Source organism: Pempheris klunzingeri, chromosome 3 (genome assembly GCF_042242105.1).
Source record: "Pempheris klunzingeri isolate RE-2024b chromosome 3, fPemKlu1.hap1, whole genome shotgun sequence".
Lineage (NCBI taxonomy): Eukaryota > Metazoa > Chordata > Actinopteri > Acropomatiformes > Pempheridae > Pempheris > Pempheris klunzingeri.
In genome coordinates this window covers 277,359-294,692 of record NC_092014.1, presented here as the reverse complement: position 1 = coordinate 294,692, position 17,334 = coordinate 277,359, and the positions used below count along the sequence as shown (strand labels likewise).

At 51.3% G+C, this 17,334-nt stretch overlaps 1 protein-coding gene across 1 annotated transcript; it reads right to left on the bottom strand.

Annotated features, from left to right (window-relative positions):
* Window positions 1–176: 176 nt before the first annotated feature.
* LOC139223819 (calpain-1 catalytic subunit-like) lies at window positions 177–15,529 on the bottom strand. The gene is made up of 21 exons (XM_070855825.1): window positions 15,290–15,529; window positions 13,762–13,831; window positions 8,790–8,908; window positions 8,568–8,701; window positions 8,138–8,306; window positions 7,950–8,033; window positions 7,702–7,787; window positions 7,545–7,619; window positions 7,313–7,473; window positions 7,005–7,174; window positions 6,722–6,733; window positions 6,429–6,640; window positions 6,099–6,135; window positions 5,870–5,935; window positions 5,701–5,758; window positions 4,081–4,145; window positions 2,723–2,791; window positions 2,370–2,448; window positions 2,177–2,290; window positions 1,805–1,863; window positions 177–636 (listed from the first exon to the last, which is right to left on the bottom strand). The coding sequence occupies exons 1-21, from the start codon at window positions 15,527–15,529 to the stop codon at window positions 610–612; spliced, it is 2,106 nt and encodes a 701-aa protein (XP_070711926.1). The 3' UTR covers window positions 177–609.
* Window positions 15,530–17,334: the final 1,805 nt, after the last annotated feature.

The following is a 17,334-nucleotide window of genomic DNA, read 5'->3' as shown; positions in this document are numbered from 1 at the left end:
CATTGCTGAACATCACACTGTCTCACCTGAGACAGGAGTCCTACATTATACACACTACACTGATCTTGTCTGTCTGTTTAACCTGTGAGGTTAAATTGCTGTTTTTATTAATGGAGTCTGGTGTGTCAGTGCTTCACTCTGTGGATGATGAAGGTGACAAAGAGGAGAACTGGAGCCAAACATCTGTCCTTTAATCACAACATGCTGCTACACCAATGTTTGATTGACCGAGCCGCACCTGAACACCTCCACCTGCAGACACCTTCACTGTCCTCCGTCCTCAGGGGGACCGTCAATCAACCATCAACAGATCAGTCAATCAACCAGCAATAGATCAGTCAATCAGGGAGAGCAGAGGTCACATGGTGGGAGCTGTCAGTACTGCAGTAATGTAGTACTGTAATAATTTAGTAATGTAGTACTGTAGTAATGTAGTACTGTAATAATGTAGTACTGTAGTACTGCAGTACTGTAACTGTAAATATGTTACATGTGATGAACAAACGGTTAATTAATCAGTAATTATTTAGATTTAAAGGATTAATGTTGTTAATATGAATAAAGCAGTTTCTCCAGATGTTTTCTTCTTCTTCTTCTTCTTCTTCTTCTTCAGCCACACATGGTCACATACAGCCACTGAGGAGGAGGAGGAGGAGGAGGAGGAGGAGGAGGAGGAGGAGGAGGACCAGAGAGCACATTCATTAACATTCATTTCACTTTCTGAATAAAAGCCTGTTAGAACTGAGCTGATAAAACATTTCATCACCAGCAGCCACCAAACAGGCTGCAATGGCTGCATCACAGTAGGTCCACTAAAAGAGCTTGTTTGATCCACTGACAGGCTCAGAGTGTTATTCTAAGTGTGTGACAGCATCATGGAAAGGATCCCTACAGAGAGAGACCTGGAAGATCCTTTTGGTTTAACCACAAACAGCACACACACCAGACTACATTCACTAAAACAGGGATTTTAGAGCTGCTGCTCTGCTGCTGCCTCCATCAGTCAGAGTGTGTTATTGTGGGACTTTGGTGTTTTAAAGAGTCAGTTTGGTTCTAACACAACATTTATGTAACACACAATGTAGGAGACATACAGATTGGAAATGAGGTGCACGGTGTGTTTGAGTGTGTGGGTGTGTGTGTGCGAGCTGTAGAGGCAGTGGTTCACCTGGGAGGAGGCGTGTGCACGTATGGAGGTGTGTATAAAGGCGTGCACTCACCTGGTTCACAGATGGAGAGAGTCAGGGTTGGGTGGTAGCCGTAATTTTTGTTGACCGCTATTCGCTACTCGCTATTCATTCATCATTTTTTTCTGTTTAATCTGCTGGTTTTTTCATGTTTTCATTCATCCATCCCTGCTGCCCTGTGATAGCTCTGTGCTGTTGGTTTTGTAATAAATGCACCAAAACGCATCTTTGAATCCAGCGTATTTATCATTATAGCGTCCGTGCGCGTCACAAATCTGCGAACCTGAGGACCCAACCTCATACTCTCAGCGGCTAAAAGGTTTGGTTTTGGAAGCCGCAACACACAATGATGCAAATAAACTAACTGATAGAGGCAGCTGTAGACCAACAACTCCTGTGTTCTGAGGAAGAATGACTCTTTTTGTCAATGGGTTCTGGTGTGTGTGCAGAGAGCGATAGAACGGCTGTTCTATCGCTCTCTGCACACACACCAGACTACATTCACAAATTCTAACTCACAGAACAATGTCAGGACTTGATTAATTTTCCTTTCTCTCCATGAGGCCTTTATATTTTGTTTATTTCCTGTAAGGGTCGTCTGATTTCTGGTCTCGTACCTCGATGATGTTCATCTTTGCGGTTCCCGTCCCGTCCCGGTCCAGCTGCTGGAAGGCCTCTGACACAAACACAGACAGGACGAATGAAAACTGTCCTCTGAACCCCCCCGCGGAGCGACCTGAAGCTGAAGCTCCCCGGGGAACGTTGACAGAGAGCAGTCAGGACAAAAGCATTGTCAGTGTAAAATCGCCCAGATAAACGTGGGGCAGTAAAAAGTACGACATTTATACAGAGATGTGGTGGAGAAGTTTAAAGTAGCAGAAAAGTAAAGTACCAGTACTTTTAGTGTAGTGTACTTGAGTAAAAGTACTTAGTTACTTTCCAGCACTGCCAGTTAAAGTAAAACCAGCAGCTGTGACGTCTCTACGTACTGAACATGGCCTCCAGCTTGATCAGGCAGCAGGTGAAGTTGTCGAAGTCGATGGTCTCGTTGTCGGCGTATCGAGCGATGAGCATCTGATACAGCTTGTTGTTCAGTTTGAACCCTGAGGACGCCGCAGACCATCACAGCTTACATCAGCACCACATCAACAACACTGTGACATCACCAGCAACGCCATTTACCTCCATTTTCCAACGCCAGGCGCATCTCGTAGGAGCTCATGCATCCTGATTTATCCAGATCAAACTCCCTGAAGATGCCCTGCAGAGACGATCACACGCAGCATCACATCATCACGTTTGTTTATTTGAAGTGTTTCTTTAATGGAATGTGACTAAACACAGACTCTCTTAAAACTTAAAACTACACTTCCCATGAGCCTAAGCTGCTGTTTGTGTTTAACAGCTGAGTGTCTGACCAGGTTTCTACAAAGTGTATGAGAGTCCGACTCTTTATGAATCACCAGTTCACAGTTAGAGTTGATGTGTTTGAAAAGGTTCCACCTCTAAGCGCAGGAACCTGACGGAGAACTCACCAGCCACTTCCTGATCTTGTTCCAGAGAACCTGAAACTCGAGCAGCCCGAGCCGAGCGCTGCCGTCTTTCTGAGGTCCAGTCAAGGTCAGTGAGAAGAGGTGAGGAAGACTGAGCAGTAGCAGTAGTAGCAGTAGCAGTAGCAGTAGTAGCAGTAGCAGTAGCAGTAGCAATAGTAGCAGTAGCAATAGTAGCAGTAGCAATAGTAGCAGTAGCAGCAGTAGCAGTAGTAGCAGTAGCAGTAGCAGTAGCAATAGTAGCAGTAGCAATAGTAGCAGTAGCAATAGTAGCAGTAGCAGCAGGAGCAGCAGTAGCAGTAGCAGTAGCAGCAGTAGCAGTAGCAGTAGCAGTAGCAGTAGCAGTAGTAGCAGCAGCAGTAGCAGTAGCAGCAGTAGCAGCAGTAGCAGTAGCAGTAGCAGTAGCAATAGTAGCAGTAGCAATAGTAGCAGTAGCAATAGTAGCAGTAGCAGCAGGAGCAGCAGTAGCAGTAGCAGCAGTAGCAGCAGTAGCAGTAGCAGTAGCAGTAGCAATAGTAGCAGTAGCAATAGTAGCAGTAGCAGTAGCAGTAGCAGTAGCAGTAGCAGTAGCAGCAGTAGCAGCAGTAGCAGTAGCAGTAGCAGTAGCAATAGTAGCAGTAGCAATAGTAGCAGTAGCAATAGTAGCAGTAGCAGCAGGAGCAGCAGTAGCAGTAGCAGTAGCAGCAGTAGCAGTAGCAGTAGCAGTAGCAGTAGCAGTAGTAGCAGCAGCAGTAGCAGTAGCAGCAGTAGCAGTAGCAGCAGCAATAGTAGCAGTAGCAGTAGCAGCAGTAGCAGTAGCAGTAGCAGTAGCAGTAGCAGTAGTAGCAGCAGCAGTAGCAGTAGCAGTAGTAGCAGCAGCAGTAGCAGTAGCAGCAGTAGCAGTAGCAGCAGCAATAGTAGCAGTAGCAGCAGGAGCAGCAGTAGCAGTAGCAGCAGTAGCAGTAGCAGTAGCAGCAGTAGCAGTAGCAGTAGTAGCAGCAGTAGCAGTAGCAGTAGCAGCAGTAGCAGTAGCAGTAGCAGCAGTAGCAGTAGTAGCAGCAGCAGCAGTAGCAGTAGCAATAGTAGCAGTAGCAGCAGGAGCAGCAGTAGCAGTAGCAGCAGTAGCAGTAGCAGCAGCAACAGTAGCAGTAGCAGTAGCAGCAGTAGCAGTAGCAGTAGCAGCAGTAGCAGTAGCAGTAGCAGTAGCAGCAGTAGCAGTAGCAGCAGTAGCAGCAGCAGCAGTAGCAGTAGCAGTAGTAGCAGTAGCAGTAGTAGCAGCAGTAGCAGCAGCAGCAGCAGTAGCAGTAGTAGCAGTAGCAGTAGCAGTAGTAGCAGTAGCAGTAGCAGTAGCAGGGTGAGGATACGTCCATGAGGCTGACCATAGCTCTGCAGGACTCCAGACTGAAGCCATCGGTCTGCAGGTCTCCGTCTATAAAGCACCACAGAGGAAGAAGTGTGTCATGTGCAGTGTACAGAAACTCGTCTTCTTAGGGGACCGGACCAGACTGACCCTGAATGGTGTTGCCATGGAAACGGACTACACCGTCCGGAGGGACTAAACCGTCGGGAGGGACTACACCGTCCGGAGGGACTAAACCGTCGGGAGGGACTACACCGTCCGGAGGGACTACACCGTCTGGAGGGACTAAACCGTCGGGAGGGACTAAACCGTCCGGAGGGACTAAACCGTCGGGAGGGACTAAACCGTCCGAAGGGACTAAACCGTCCGGAGGGACTAAACCGTCGGGAGGGACTACACCGTCGGGAGGGACTACACCGTCTGGAGGGACTAAACCGTCGGGAGGGACTAAACCGTCGGGAGGGACTACATCGTCGGGAGGGACTAAACCGTCGGGAGGGACTACATCGTCGGGAGGGACTAAACCGTCGGGAGGGACTAAACCGTCGGGAGGGACTACACCGTCTGGAGGGACTAAACCGTCGGGAGGGACTAAACCGTCCGGAGGGACTACACCGTCCGGAGGGACTAAACCGTCCGGAGGGACTAAACCGTCGGGAGGGACTAAACCGTCGGGAGGGACTAAACCGTCCGAAGGGACTAAACCGTCCGGAGGGACTACACCGTCGGGAGGGACTAAACCGTCGGGAGGGACTAAACCGTCCGGAGGGACTAAACCGTCGGGAGGGACTACACCGTCCGGAGGGACTACACCGTCCGGAGGGACTAAACCGTCGGGAGGGACTACACCGTCCGTAGGGACTAAACCGTCCGGAGGGACTACACCGTCGGGAGGGACTAAACCGTCCGGAGGGACTAAACCGTCGGGAGGGACTAAACCGTCCGAAGGGACTAAACCGTCCGGAGGGACTAAACCGTCGGGAGGGACTACACCGTCGGGAGGGACTACACCGTCTGGAGGGACTAAACCGTCGGGAGGGACTACACCGTCGGGAGGGACTACACCGTCTGGAGGGACTAAACCGTCGGGAGGGACTAAACCGTCGGGAGGGACTACACCGTCTGGAGGGACTACACCGCCAGGAGGGACTAAACCGTCTGGAGGGACTAAACCGTCTGGAGGGACTAAACCGTCTGGAGGGACTACACCGTCGGGAGGGACTAAACCGTCTGGAGGGACTAAACCGTCTGGAGGGACTACACCGTCGGGAGGGACTACACCGTCTGGAGGGACTAAACCGTCTGGAGGGACTAAACCGTCTGGAGGGACTACACCGTCGGGAGGGACTACACCGTCTGGAGGGACTACACCGTCGGGAGGGACTAAACCGTCTGGAGGGACTAAACCGTCTGGAGGGACTACACCGTCGGTGAGGACGCTGTGACTGTGACACATGAACCTGTTCAGGACTGAGGAGGAGGATCCTGTTGGTCTTTGTGGTTCTTTTGAGTGCAGCACCACCTCCTGATGTGGGTGGCTGTCTGTGCTCAGTGTGCCATCCTGCCCCCCCCCCCCTTTAATCCCTGCTTCATACATGCAGACTCTGCTCGTGTTCAGACTCACGTTTGGACACCACTCGGTTGAGGATGGTCCTGAGCTCTCGCACTGAGACCTCCATGTCCTAGTGAGAGGAGACATGTTTAAACTTTAGCTCAGTGTCCCACAGTAATGGGGGGGCGGGGGGGACGAACTTTCTAAAACAGAAGAACAAACGTTATGAAGCTGGACTCACGTCTCCCGACAGCTGAGCAAACATGGACCTGAAGGAGTCGTCCACGTCGCTCTCCGAGACTTTTTCCTGCACAGAAGAAGAACAGGAAGCTCCTGAGGTCAAAGGTCGTCACAACACAAAGCAGGAAGCAGGAAGCAGTGAGAGTGGATAAGAAACACGTCGTGTTTCCTGCTCAGACTGAAGGAAATCTGAAGAGGAAATAATGAAGATAAAGTCTGGAGGCTTTTACCTCCTCAAAGTCTGCCACCACGTCATCGTCCATCTCCCTGCAGAGAGTCACAGCGTCAGACAGCACAGACAGCACAGACAGCACAGACAGGACAGACAGCACAGACAGGACAGACAGCACAGACAGGACAGACAGGACAGACAGCACAGACAGCACAGACAGGACAGACAGCACAGACAGCACAGACTGGACAGACAGCACAGACAGCACAGACAGGACAGACAGCACAGACAGGACAGACAGCACAGACAGCACAGACTGGACAGACAGCACAGACAGCACAGACAGGACAGACAGCACAGACAGGACAGACAGCACAGACAGACTCACTCGGTCTCCGACTGCTTCTCGGTGAACACCCGCAGGACGAAGTCGGCCTCCTTCGAGGGCTCGAAGGTCGACGGGACGATCAGGTACTCACCCGGCGGGAGGCGGAGCCTGGCGCTCACCTCTCGCAGGTTGATGAAGGTCTCGGAGCGAGCGCAGGAGGAGCGACGCAGGAAGAAGTCCTTCTTCATGTGGACGCTGGGACAGCCTCGGTACTGCCAGACACACGGACGCCAACAGTGTTAAATAAAGAGTGTGATGTCAGAGCTGAACTGTTCCGCGGCAGACGGACTCACCTCCTCAGGAATCTGTGGGCGACAGAAAAACAGTCCCAACACTCGGACCAGGGTGGTTGCTAAGGTGCACGGCGGTGGAGCTGGTCTGGGTGTTTTTCAGAGTGTTTGTTATGTGGTTGCTAGGCTGACGGTAGGTGGCTGGTAGAGACTTGTGAGCTTGTTGCTATGTGGTTGCTGTGGTAACTGGAGTGGCCGCTAACAATGGTTGCTATGGAGATTCTGTGTATGAGGTATTATGGCGGTGGTGGCAGCAGCAGTGGGATGGCGCTGTGTGACCTCTGACCTCGTAGATGGCGAAGCCGATGGTGTGCGTGTCCTGGCCGTGGTGGCGGTGGCGGCGCCGGTCTTTCTGCATCAGAGCCACCAGGAAGCTGCAGGCCACCTCGTCGTCTTCGGGGTCGTCATCCTCCTCCAGCAGAGACATCTTAAACTGAGGGTTGATCCAGAACGTGTCTGCGGGGAGGCAGCAACAGCCAGAGCATTATGGGATATGTAGTTGTTACAGCACAGACGGTGGACTGAATCCACGGCGTAAAAGGAAGCGAACGCTGTCGACTCAAATATTTCATGATGTAACGTTTGGAGCCTCACTGGGGTGGTTCCTGCAGCCCCCCGCGGTGCTTCCTCTCCTCCAGCCGCCCTCAAACATGGTTGTGTTCCAAAACTTGGGGGAGTCTTGACTGAGAGCGTCGGGGGTCAGATTACAGATCTCCAGTCTGGAGAACTGACGCAGAAACTCCTGGAAGGACATCCTGACAGACAGAAGACGGAATCAAAACATGGTGGTAACAGTAACTGTCGTCCCTCGGGAGCAGGAACCTACCAGAACTCTCCGTCCTCCATCTTGCAGAGCAGCTCGTCCTTCTCCGCCGAGTCGACGGCGCTCCACTCTGACGAGCTGAGACAAAAGGCTGGTTAGTCACATGACCTCCTGTGGCGTCCACATTACCAGACACTGTGTGTGACGGTGAAGCACTGACTGGTCGCTCCAGGCTCCGGTCCACTCCACCTGCCCCCAGGGGTTCCTGATCCGGATCAGTCGCTCCCGCCGGCCGCGGTACTCCACCTGCAGACAGGAGCACGAACACCAGAGGGCGACTCAAAGACGTGACCCCGACTAGACACTAACTAACACTCAGTAACAGGAATCAGTCGGTGACACTGACCCCCCGCCCACAGGATAAACGGTCTCTAACCATGATGCAGTTGGTGGGGGGGCGGAGCTCACCTGTCTGAGTGCCGTCACAGAGTAGGCGTGGCCTTTAACCAGCTTCTTGAAGGTCACTGCCTCCATGTCGAATGCACTGGTGATCTGAGGATGGAGCGAACCACGCTTTGTTAGCGGGAGGCTAGCGGCCTCAGGTAAGGGGCGTTAGTGTGTGTGTGTGTGTGTGTGTGTGTGTGTGTGAGACTGACGTCGATAGAGCAGCCCAGCAGTGATCCTCTCTCCAGAGCTTTACTGATGATACGATGCAGATCTCTGGGAGCTTTCTTCAGCTCGTACATCTCGGCTACGCCTCCCGTAAAGTCCTCGAAACCCTCAGTGGTGCTGCCGCCGGACAACGCCTCGTACGAACCGTTCAGCCTGGAAACACACACACACACACACAGAAACACACACACACACAGAAACACACACACAGAGAAACACACACACACAGAAACACACACACACACACAGAAACACACACACACAGAAACACACACACAGAAACACACACAGAAACACACACACACAGAAACACACACAGTAAAACCAGTGAACGAGGCTGACACACACTCAGACTGACGAGCAGCTTTAAGCCGTTTGGTTCAGTTCAGTTCAGTTCAGTTCAGTTTGGCTTACTTGGCGTAGGCCTTCTCCAGCAGGGCGCTCCAGAACTCTGAGCCCTCGGCCGAGTGGACGAACAGCAGCTCTCCATCTTTGACCGGCAGACGGTCGTCGATCACCACATCCACCCACTCCCCAAACTGCCAGAACTACAGACAGGTGAGAGACAGACAGGTGAAAAACTGCTCCGTGCTTTCATCTTCAAGTCATCTGAAGTAAAAACCAGCGGAGTCTCACCTGGAAGTGAAAGATGCCGGCGTATTCACAGCTGAAGCTCTGACCGTGAGGAACGACGCGATGCAGCAGCCGCTCATTCAGCGTCAGAGAGCCGATGGCGGCGAGCAGCCAGCAGTCACCTGCAGAACAGAGTTAACACTGACACTTCAACCGCCTCCAGCCGACACTTCAACCGCCTCCAGCCGACACTTCAACCGCCGTCAGCCGACACTTCAACCGCCTCCAGCCGACACTTCAACCGTCGTCAGCCGACACTTCAACCGACACTTCAACCGCCGTCAGCCGACACTTCAACCGCCGTCAGCCGACACTTCAACCGCCTTCAACCGACACTTCAACCGCCTCCAGCCGACACTTCAACCGTCTCCAGCCGACACTTCAGCCGACACTTCAACCGCCTCCAGCCGACACTTCAACCGTCGTCAGCCGACACTTCAACCGCCTCCAGCCGACACTTCAGCCGACACTTCAACCGCCTCCAGCCGACACTTCAGCCGACACTTCAACCGCCTCCAGCCGACACTTCAACCGTCGTCAGCCGACACTTCAACCGACACTTCAACCGCCTCCAGCCGACACTTCAACCGTCGTCAGCCGACACTTCAACCGACACTTCAACCGCCGTCAGCCGACACTTCAACCGCCGTCAGCCGACACTTCAACCGCCTTCAACCGACACTTCAACCGCCTCCAGCCGACACTTCAACCGTCTCCAGCCGACACTTCAACCGCCTCCAGCCGACACTTCAACCGCCTCCAGCCGACACTTCAACCGCCGTCAGCCGACACTTCAACCACCTCCAGCCGACACTTCAACCGTCGTCAGCCGACACTTCAACCGACACTTCAACCGCCGTCAGCCGACACTTCAACCGCCGTCAGCCGACACTTCAACCGCCTCCGGCCGACACTTCAACCGCCTCCGGCTGACACTTCAACCGCCTCCGGCCGACACTTCAACCACCGTCGGCCAACATTTCAACCGTCATCGGCCGACACTTCAACCGCCGTCAGCCGACACTTCAACCGCCGTCGGCCGACACTTCAACCGCCTCCAGCCGACACTTCAACCGCCTCCAGCCGACACTTCAGCCGACACTTCAACCGCCTCCAGCCGACACTTCAACCGCCTCCAGCCGACACTTCAGCCGACACTTCAACCGCCTCCGGCCGACACTTCAACCGCCGTCGGCCGACACTTCAACCGCCTCCGGCCGACACTTCAACCGCCGTCGGCCAACATTTCAACCGTCATCGGCCGACACTTCAACCGCCGTCAGCCGACACTTCAACCGCCGTCAGCCGACACTTCAACCGCCGTCAGCCGACACTTCAACCGCCTCCGGCCGACACTTCAACCGCCGTCGGCCGACACTTCAACCGCCTCCAGCCGACACTTCAACCGTCGTCAGCCGACACTTCAACCGACACTTCAACCGCCGTCAGCCGACACTTCAACCGCCGTCAGCCGACACTTCAACCGCCTTCAACCGACACTTCAACCGCCTCCAGCCGACACTTCAACCGCCTCCAGCCGACACTTCAGCCGACACTTCAACCGCCTCCAGCCGACACTTCAACCGCCGTCAGCCGACACTTCAACCACCTCCAGCCGACACTTCAACCGTCGTCAGCCGACACTTCAACCGACACTTCAACCGCCGTCAGCCGACACTTCAACCGCCTCCAGCCGACACTTCAACCGCCGTCGGCCGACACTTCAACCGCCTCCGGCCGACACTTCAACCGTCGTCGGCCGACACTTCAACCGCCTCCGGCCGACACTTCAACCGCCGTCAGCCGACACTTCAACCGCCTCCAGCCGACACTTCAACCGCCGTCAGCCGACACTTCAACCGCCTCCGGCCAATACTTCAACCAGCTTCACACCTGTCGCATCACTGCAGCTTTAAGTCTCGACAGGATCGATGATCTCAAACTGATTCCATTTGACGATCTTGTCATGTGACGAGTGTCGCTGTGACATCAGCTGTGACATCATGAGGTAACGTTGATCTGGACTCTGATTGACATGTTTACAGGAAACGTCTGCAGACTGAAGATCAGCTGACCGACTCCGTTATCCTGAAGAGACACGCTAATGCTAAGCTAAATGCTGTCAGACATCCGTTCACTGATCAATACCCTGATGGATAAGGGCTCACAGGTGATGATCTCATTACTCCCCGTCATTAAGAGACTGTGGTTCACAAGTTCACTTCATCTGTTCAAAACTCCTTTCACACCATGAACATACAGAAACACACAGGTACTTCAGTCCTTCAGTCCTTCAGGTACTTCAGTCCTTCAGTCCTTCAGTACTTCAGTCCTTCAGTCCTTCAGTACTTCAGTCCTTCAGGTACTTCAGTCCTTCAGTCCTTCAGTACTTCAGTCCTTCAGTACTTCAGTCCTTCAGTACTTCAGTCCTTCAGGTACTTCAGTACTTCAGTCCTTCAGTACTTCAGGTACTTCAGTCCTTCAGTCCTTCAGTACTTCAGTCCTTCAGATACTTCAGTCCTTCAGTACTTCAGTCCTTCAGGTATTTCAGTCCTTCAGTACTTCAGGTACTTCAGTCCTTCAGTACTTCAGTCCTTCAGGTACTTCAGTCCTTCAGTACTTCAGGTACTTCAGTACTTCAGTCCTTCAGGTACTTCAGTCCTTCAGGTATTTCAGGTACTTCAGTACTTCAGTCCTTCAGGTACTTCAGTACTTCAGGTACTTCAGATACTTCATCCTTCAGTACTTCAGTCCTTCAGGTACTTCAGATACTTCAGTCCTTCAGTACTTCAGTCCTTCAGGTACTTCAGTCCTTCAGGTATTTCAGGTACTTCAGTACTTCAGGTACTTCAGTACTTCAGATACTTCAGTCCTTCAGTACTTCAGTCCTTCAGGTACTTCAGTCCTTCAGTACTTCAGTCCTTTAGTACTTCAGGTACTTCAGATACTTCAGTACTTCGTTACTTCAGTCCTTCAGGTACTTCAGTCCTTCAGTACTTCAGTCCTTCAGGTACGTCAGTACTTCAGTACTTCAGTCCTTCAGGTACTTCAGTCCTTCAGTACTTCAGTTCTTCAGTCCTTCAGGTACTTCAGTCCTTCAGGTACTTCAGTACTTCAGTCCTTCATGTACTTCAGTCCTTCAGTACTTCAGTCCTTCAGGTACTTCAGTCCTTCAGGTATTTCAGTACTTCAGTCCTTCAGGTACTTCAGATACTTCAGGTACTTCAGGTACTTCAGATACTTCAGTCCTTCAGGTACTTCAGTCCTTCAGTCCTTCAGTACTTCAGTACTTCAGGTACTTCAGTCCTTCAGGTACTTCAGTCCTTTAGTACTTCAGGTACTTCAGATACTTCAGTACTTCGTTACTTCAGTCCTTCAGGTACTTCAGTCCTTCAGTACTTCAGTCCTTCAGGTACGTCAGTACTTCAGTACTTCAGTCCTTCAGGTACTTCAGTCCTTCAGTACTTCAGTTCTTCAGTCCTTCAGGTACTTCAGTCCTTCAGGTACTTCAGTACTTCAGTCCTTCATGTACTTCAGTCCTTCAGGTATTTCAGTACTTCAGTCCTTCAGGTACTTCAGTACTTCAGTCCTTCAGGTACTTCAGATACTTCAGTCCTTCAGGTACTTCAGTCCTTCAGTCCTTCAGTACTTCAGTCCTTCAGGTACTTCAGATACTTCAGTCCTTCAGGTACTTCAGTCCTTCAGGTACTTCAGTCCTTCAGTCCTTCAGTCCTTCAGGTACTTCAGATACTTCAGTCCTTCAGGTACTTCAGTCCTTCAGTACTTCAGTACTTCAGTCCTTCAGTCCTTCAGTACTTCAGTCCTTCAGGTACTTCAGATACTTCAGGTACTTCAGATACTTCAGGTACTTCAGTCCTTCAGTACTTCAGTACTTCAGGACTTCAGTACTTCAGTCCTTCAGTCCTTCAGTCCTTCAGGTACTTCAGATACTTCAGGTACTTCAGATACTTCAGTCCTTCAGTACTTCAGTCCTTCAGGTACTTCAGTCCTTCAGTCCTTCAGTACTTCAGATACTTCAGGTACTTCAGTCCTTCAGTACTTCAGGTACTTCAGTCCTTCAGGTACTTCAGTCCTTCAGTCCTTCAGTACTTCAGATACTTCAGGTACTTCAGATACTTCAGTCCTTCAGGTACTTCAGTCCTTCAGTCCTTCAGTCCTTCAGGTACTTCAGATACTTCAGGTACTTCAGATACTTCAGTACTTCAGTACTTCAGGTACTTCAGATACTTCAGTCCTGTGATGTCATCAGCGTCCAGTAGGGGGGGCTATAGTGGTGAGAAACAGCTGAAGCTCTGCCCCCCCCAGTGGGAATACTGGAACATTCCTGACCAACCACACACACACACACATTAACACACACACACACACACACACACACACACTAACACACACACACACACACACACATTAACACACACACTAACACACACACACACACACACACACACATTAACACACACACTAACACACTCACTAACACACTCACTAACACACACACTAACACACATTAACACACACACACACACACACACATTAACACTCACTAACACACACACACACACACACACACATTAACACACACACACACACACACACACACACACATTAACACACACACATTAACACTCACTAACACACACACACACACACACACTTCTCTGTTTACTCTCTGACTCACAGTCGCCCCCTTAGCAACCGTCGTCAGGGACGTTCCCTTCATACCACAGACAGGAACATGGCCGCCCCTCTGTGTCCTCTCCTCAGGGAGGGTCCAGTAACTTCCCACCACAGAATTCCTCCATTCGGCCCGCCCACTCCCCGTGTTACCGTGGTAACCTGGGACATGTAGCTTATTTTATTGTGATGAAAAGTTTACATCATGTTTTGAACCGCCCCCGTCATGGCCGACCAGCGTGCAGCCGTGCGTGTGCAGTCACATGACCAGCTGACTCACCCAGCACTCCCTGACAGATGTCCGTCCTGGTGGCTCCGCCCACGATGAACTGAGGGGTTTCCGTCAGCTCCTGGAACAGCCAATCAGAGGCACCCGTCTGTGTTACATCACTGCTCATTAGGACACAAACAGTACGACAACATCCAACATGTTCTCTTAATGTTTGTCTCCTCAGTCTGTTAGCATGACACCATGACCTGTTAGCGTTAGCCTCAGTCTGTTAGCACGACACCATGACCTGTTAGCGTTAGCCTCAGTCTGTTAGCATGACACCATGACCTGTTAGCGTTAGCCTCAGTCTGTTAGCATGACACCATGACCTGTTAGCGTTAGCCTCAGTCTGTTAGCATGACACCATGACCTGTTAGCGTTAGCCTCAGTCTGTTAGTATGACACCATGACCTGTTAGGGTTAGCCTCAGTCTGTTAGCACAACAGCATGACCTGTTAGCGTTAGCCTCAGTCTGTTAGCACGACACCATGACCTGTTAGCGTTAGCCTCAGTCTGTTAGTACGACACCATGACCTGTTAGCGTTAGCCTCAGTCTGTTAGCACGACACCATGACCTGTTAGGGTTAGCCTCAGTCTGTTAGCACAACACCATGACCTGTTAGCGTTAGCCTCAGTCTGTTAGCACGACACCATGACCTGTTAGCGTTAGCCTCAGTCTGTTAGCACGACACCATGACCTGTTAGCGTTAGCCTCAGTCTGTTAGCACGACACCATGACCTGTTAGCGTTAGCCTCAGTCTGTTAGCACGACACCATGACCTGTTAGCGTTAGCCTCAGTCTGTTAGCACGACACCATGACCTGTTAGCTTTAGCCTCAGTCTGTTAGCACGATGTTCACTGACATTCTAACATTGCAAGTTAGCAAGATAAACAAAGAAGATGAACGCTAACATGCTAAACCCACGGTGATGTGATCACTTCAGCCTCTAGGGGGCCCTGCTGTGTCTCTACGTTTTATTTTCAGGTTCCTACCAAACTGTTGCTGTCTTCCTCTGAACACTCACAGGAATTCACTTCCTGCCAGAAACAGCTCAGGACCAGACAGGAAGCAGCGCCTGGTTCAGCCAATCACAGGCTGCAGATTCAGAACAAAGAGCCTGTGCAGCGGTTTGGATGAAGTGAATATTTGTGACCATCAGCTGGTCTGAGAAGACAAAGAAAACTCTGTGAACATGGAGACAAACTGACTGTTTCCTCTGATGATTTATTCCCAGAGTCATCAGATGATACAGAATTCTGGACGCAGTCTGAGACAACCGGCCCCCCAGCAATAATATGTGAACACCTCCCTCCAACATGACCACGACACCCACACCTTAGCTTTAGCCTCAGTCTGTTAGCATGGTATCATGATCTGGGACCTGTTAGCTTTAGCCTCAGTCTGTTAGCATGGTATCATGATCTGGGACCTGTTAGCTTTAGCCTCAGTCTGTTAGCATGGTATCATGATCTGGGACCTGTTAGCTTTAGCCTCAGTCTGTTAGCATGTTAGCATGACCCCAGACTTGTTCTCACCGTCGGCCTCTTCCACTCCACCCCTCTGGTTTTGGCGGTGAACGGTGCAAGTTCCTTGAAGCCTAGTGAGGCCGGCTCTGCAGGGAACATGGGGTCCTCGAACAGAGATCCATTCTGCAGACAGTCCTCCTTCAGGGCCTGGAAGTCCTGGTTCAGGTAGCGTACGGCCTGCTGCACCGAGCCCAGACCTCCGGCCCTCTGCCGGTCCTTCTGGATCTGCACAGACACACCTCCAAACATCCTGAACACACCAGGAAACCCGTCAGGGAGAAGCTAGCAGGACAGCGATCACTGCTAAGAACGAAATAACAAAGGTGCAGATGTTCGTACCTGATCTCCGTCCAATGGGCTCGTGGGAAGCTGACAGGAAACACGTATCGGGTTAGTTCATTGGATCCTGGTGACCAATCAGAATCACAACACGTCAGTACACCACCAGGTTCTTCTTCTGGTCGTATTCATCACGGCATGTAACACTGCAGAGTTTTATTAGATCAGAACACCGAGCAGCAGTCACTCACACACACACACACACACACACACTCTCTCACACACACACACACACGCACACTCTCACACACTCACACACACACACACACACACACACACTCTCACACACACACACACACACACACACACACACACACACTCACACACTCTCACACACACACACACACACACACACACACTCTCACACACACACACACACACACACTCTCACACACTCACACACACACACACACACACACACACACTCTCACACACACACACACACACACACACACACACACACTCACACACACACACACACACACACTCACACACACACTCACACACACACTCACGCTCACACACACACACTCTCACACACACACACACACACACACACACACTCTCACACACACACACACACACTCTCACACACACACACACACACACACACACACACTCTCACACACTCACACTCTCACACACACACACACACACTCTCACACACACACACACACACACACACACACACACTCTCACACACACACACTCTCACACACACACACACACACACACACACACACTCTCACACACACACACTCTCACACACACACACACACACACACACACACACACACACTCTCACACACACACACACACACACACACACACACACACTCTCACACACACACACACTCTCACACACACACACACACACACACTCTCACACACACACACTCTCACACACACACACACACACACACACACACACACACACACACACTCACACACACACACACACACACACACACACACACACACACTCTCTCTCTCCATGAATATTTCAGAGTTTAAATTGAGCTTTTGTTTCAGGGAAAGTTCCTGTTTCCTACACAGCAGTTCCATGTGTTTACAGGAAGTGTCCCGTCAGACTGGATAATGGATGGATGATGGATGGATGATGGATGGATAATGGATGGATGATGGATGGATGATGGATGGATGATGGATGGGGAGAGTGTGTGCAGACTAATGGAGGGATATTATAGGTCCTCTGTGATGGGTGCAGCAGGTCCGGTGCTTCGGCTGAGGACGAGCTGACTCATCACTCTCAACGCTCTGTGTTCTCTGGAGCTCCACCAACATACCAGACTGGGACGGACCGGTCTGATCCCAGTCCCACCCTGTTGGCCGTGAGAACCAGCAGGACCCCCTGAGAGGCGGGATGGCCTGGACCCTCTAAAGGAACAGTTCAAATCCATAAAATAAAACACTGAAATCAGGAAGCTCGTACAGGATTGTTAGAGACCCTTAGACAGCTGCACCTGATCACAGTAGGTCCACTAAAAGAGCTTGTTTGATCCACTGACAGGATCAGAGTGTTATTCTAAGTGTGTGACAGCATCATGGAAAGGATCCCTACAGAGAGAGACCTGGAAGATCCTTTTGGTTTAACCACAAACAGCACACACACCAGACTACATTCACTAAAACAGGGATTTTAGAGGTGCTGGTCTGACCTGTTACTGTCTGAACTGAGCCTTTAAAACACCAAA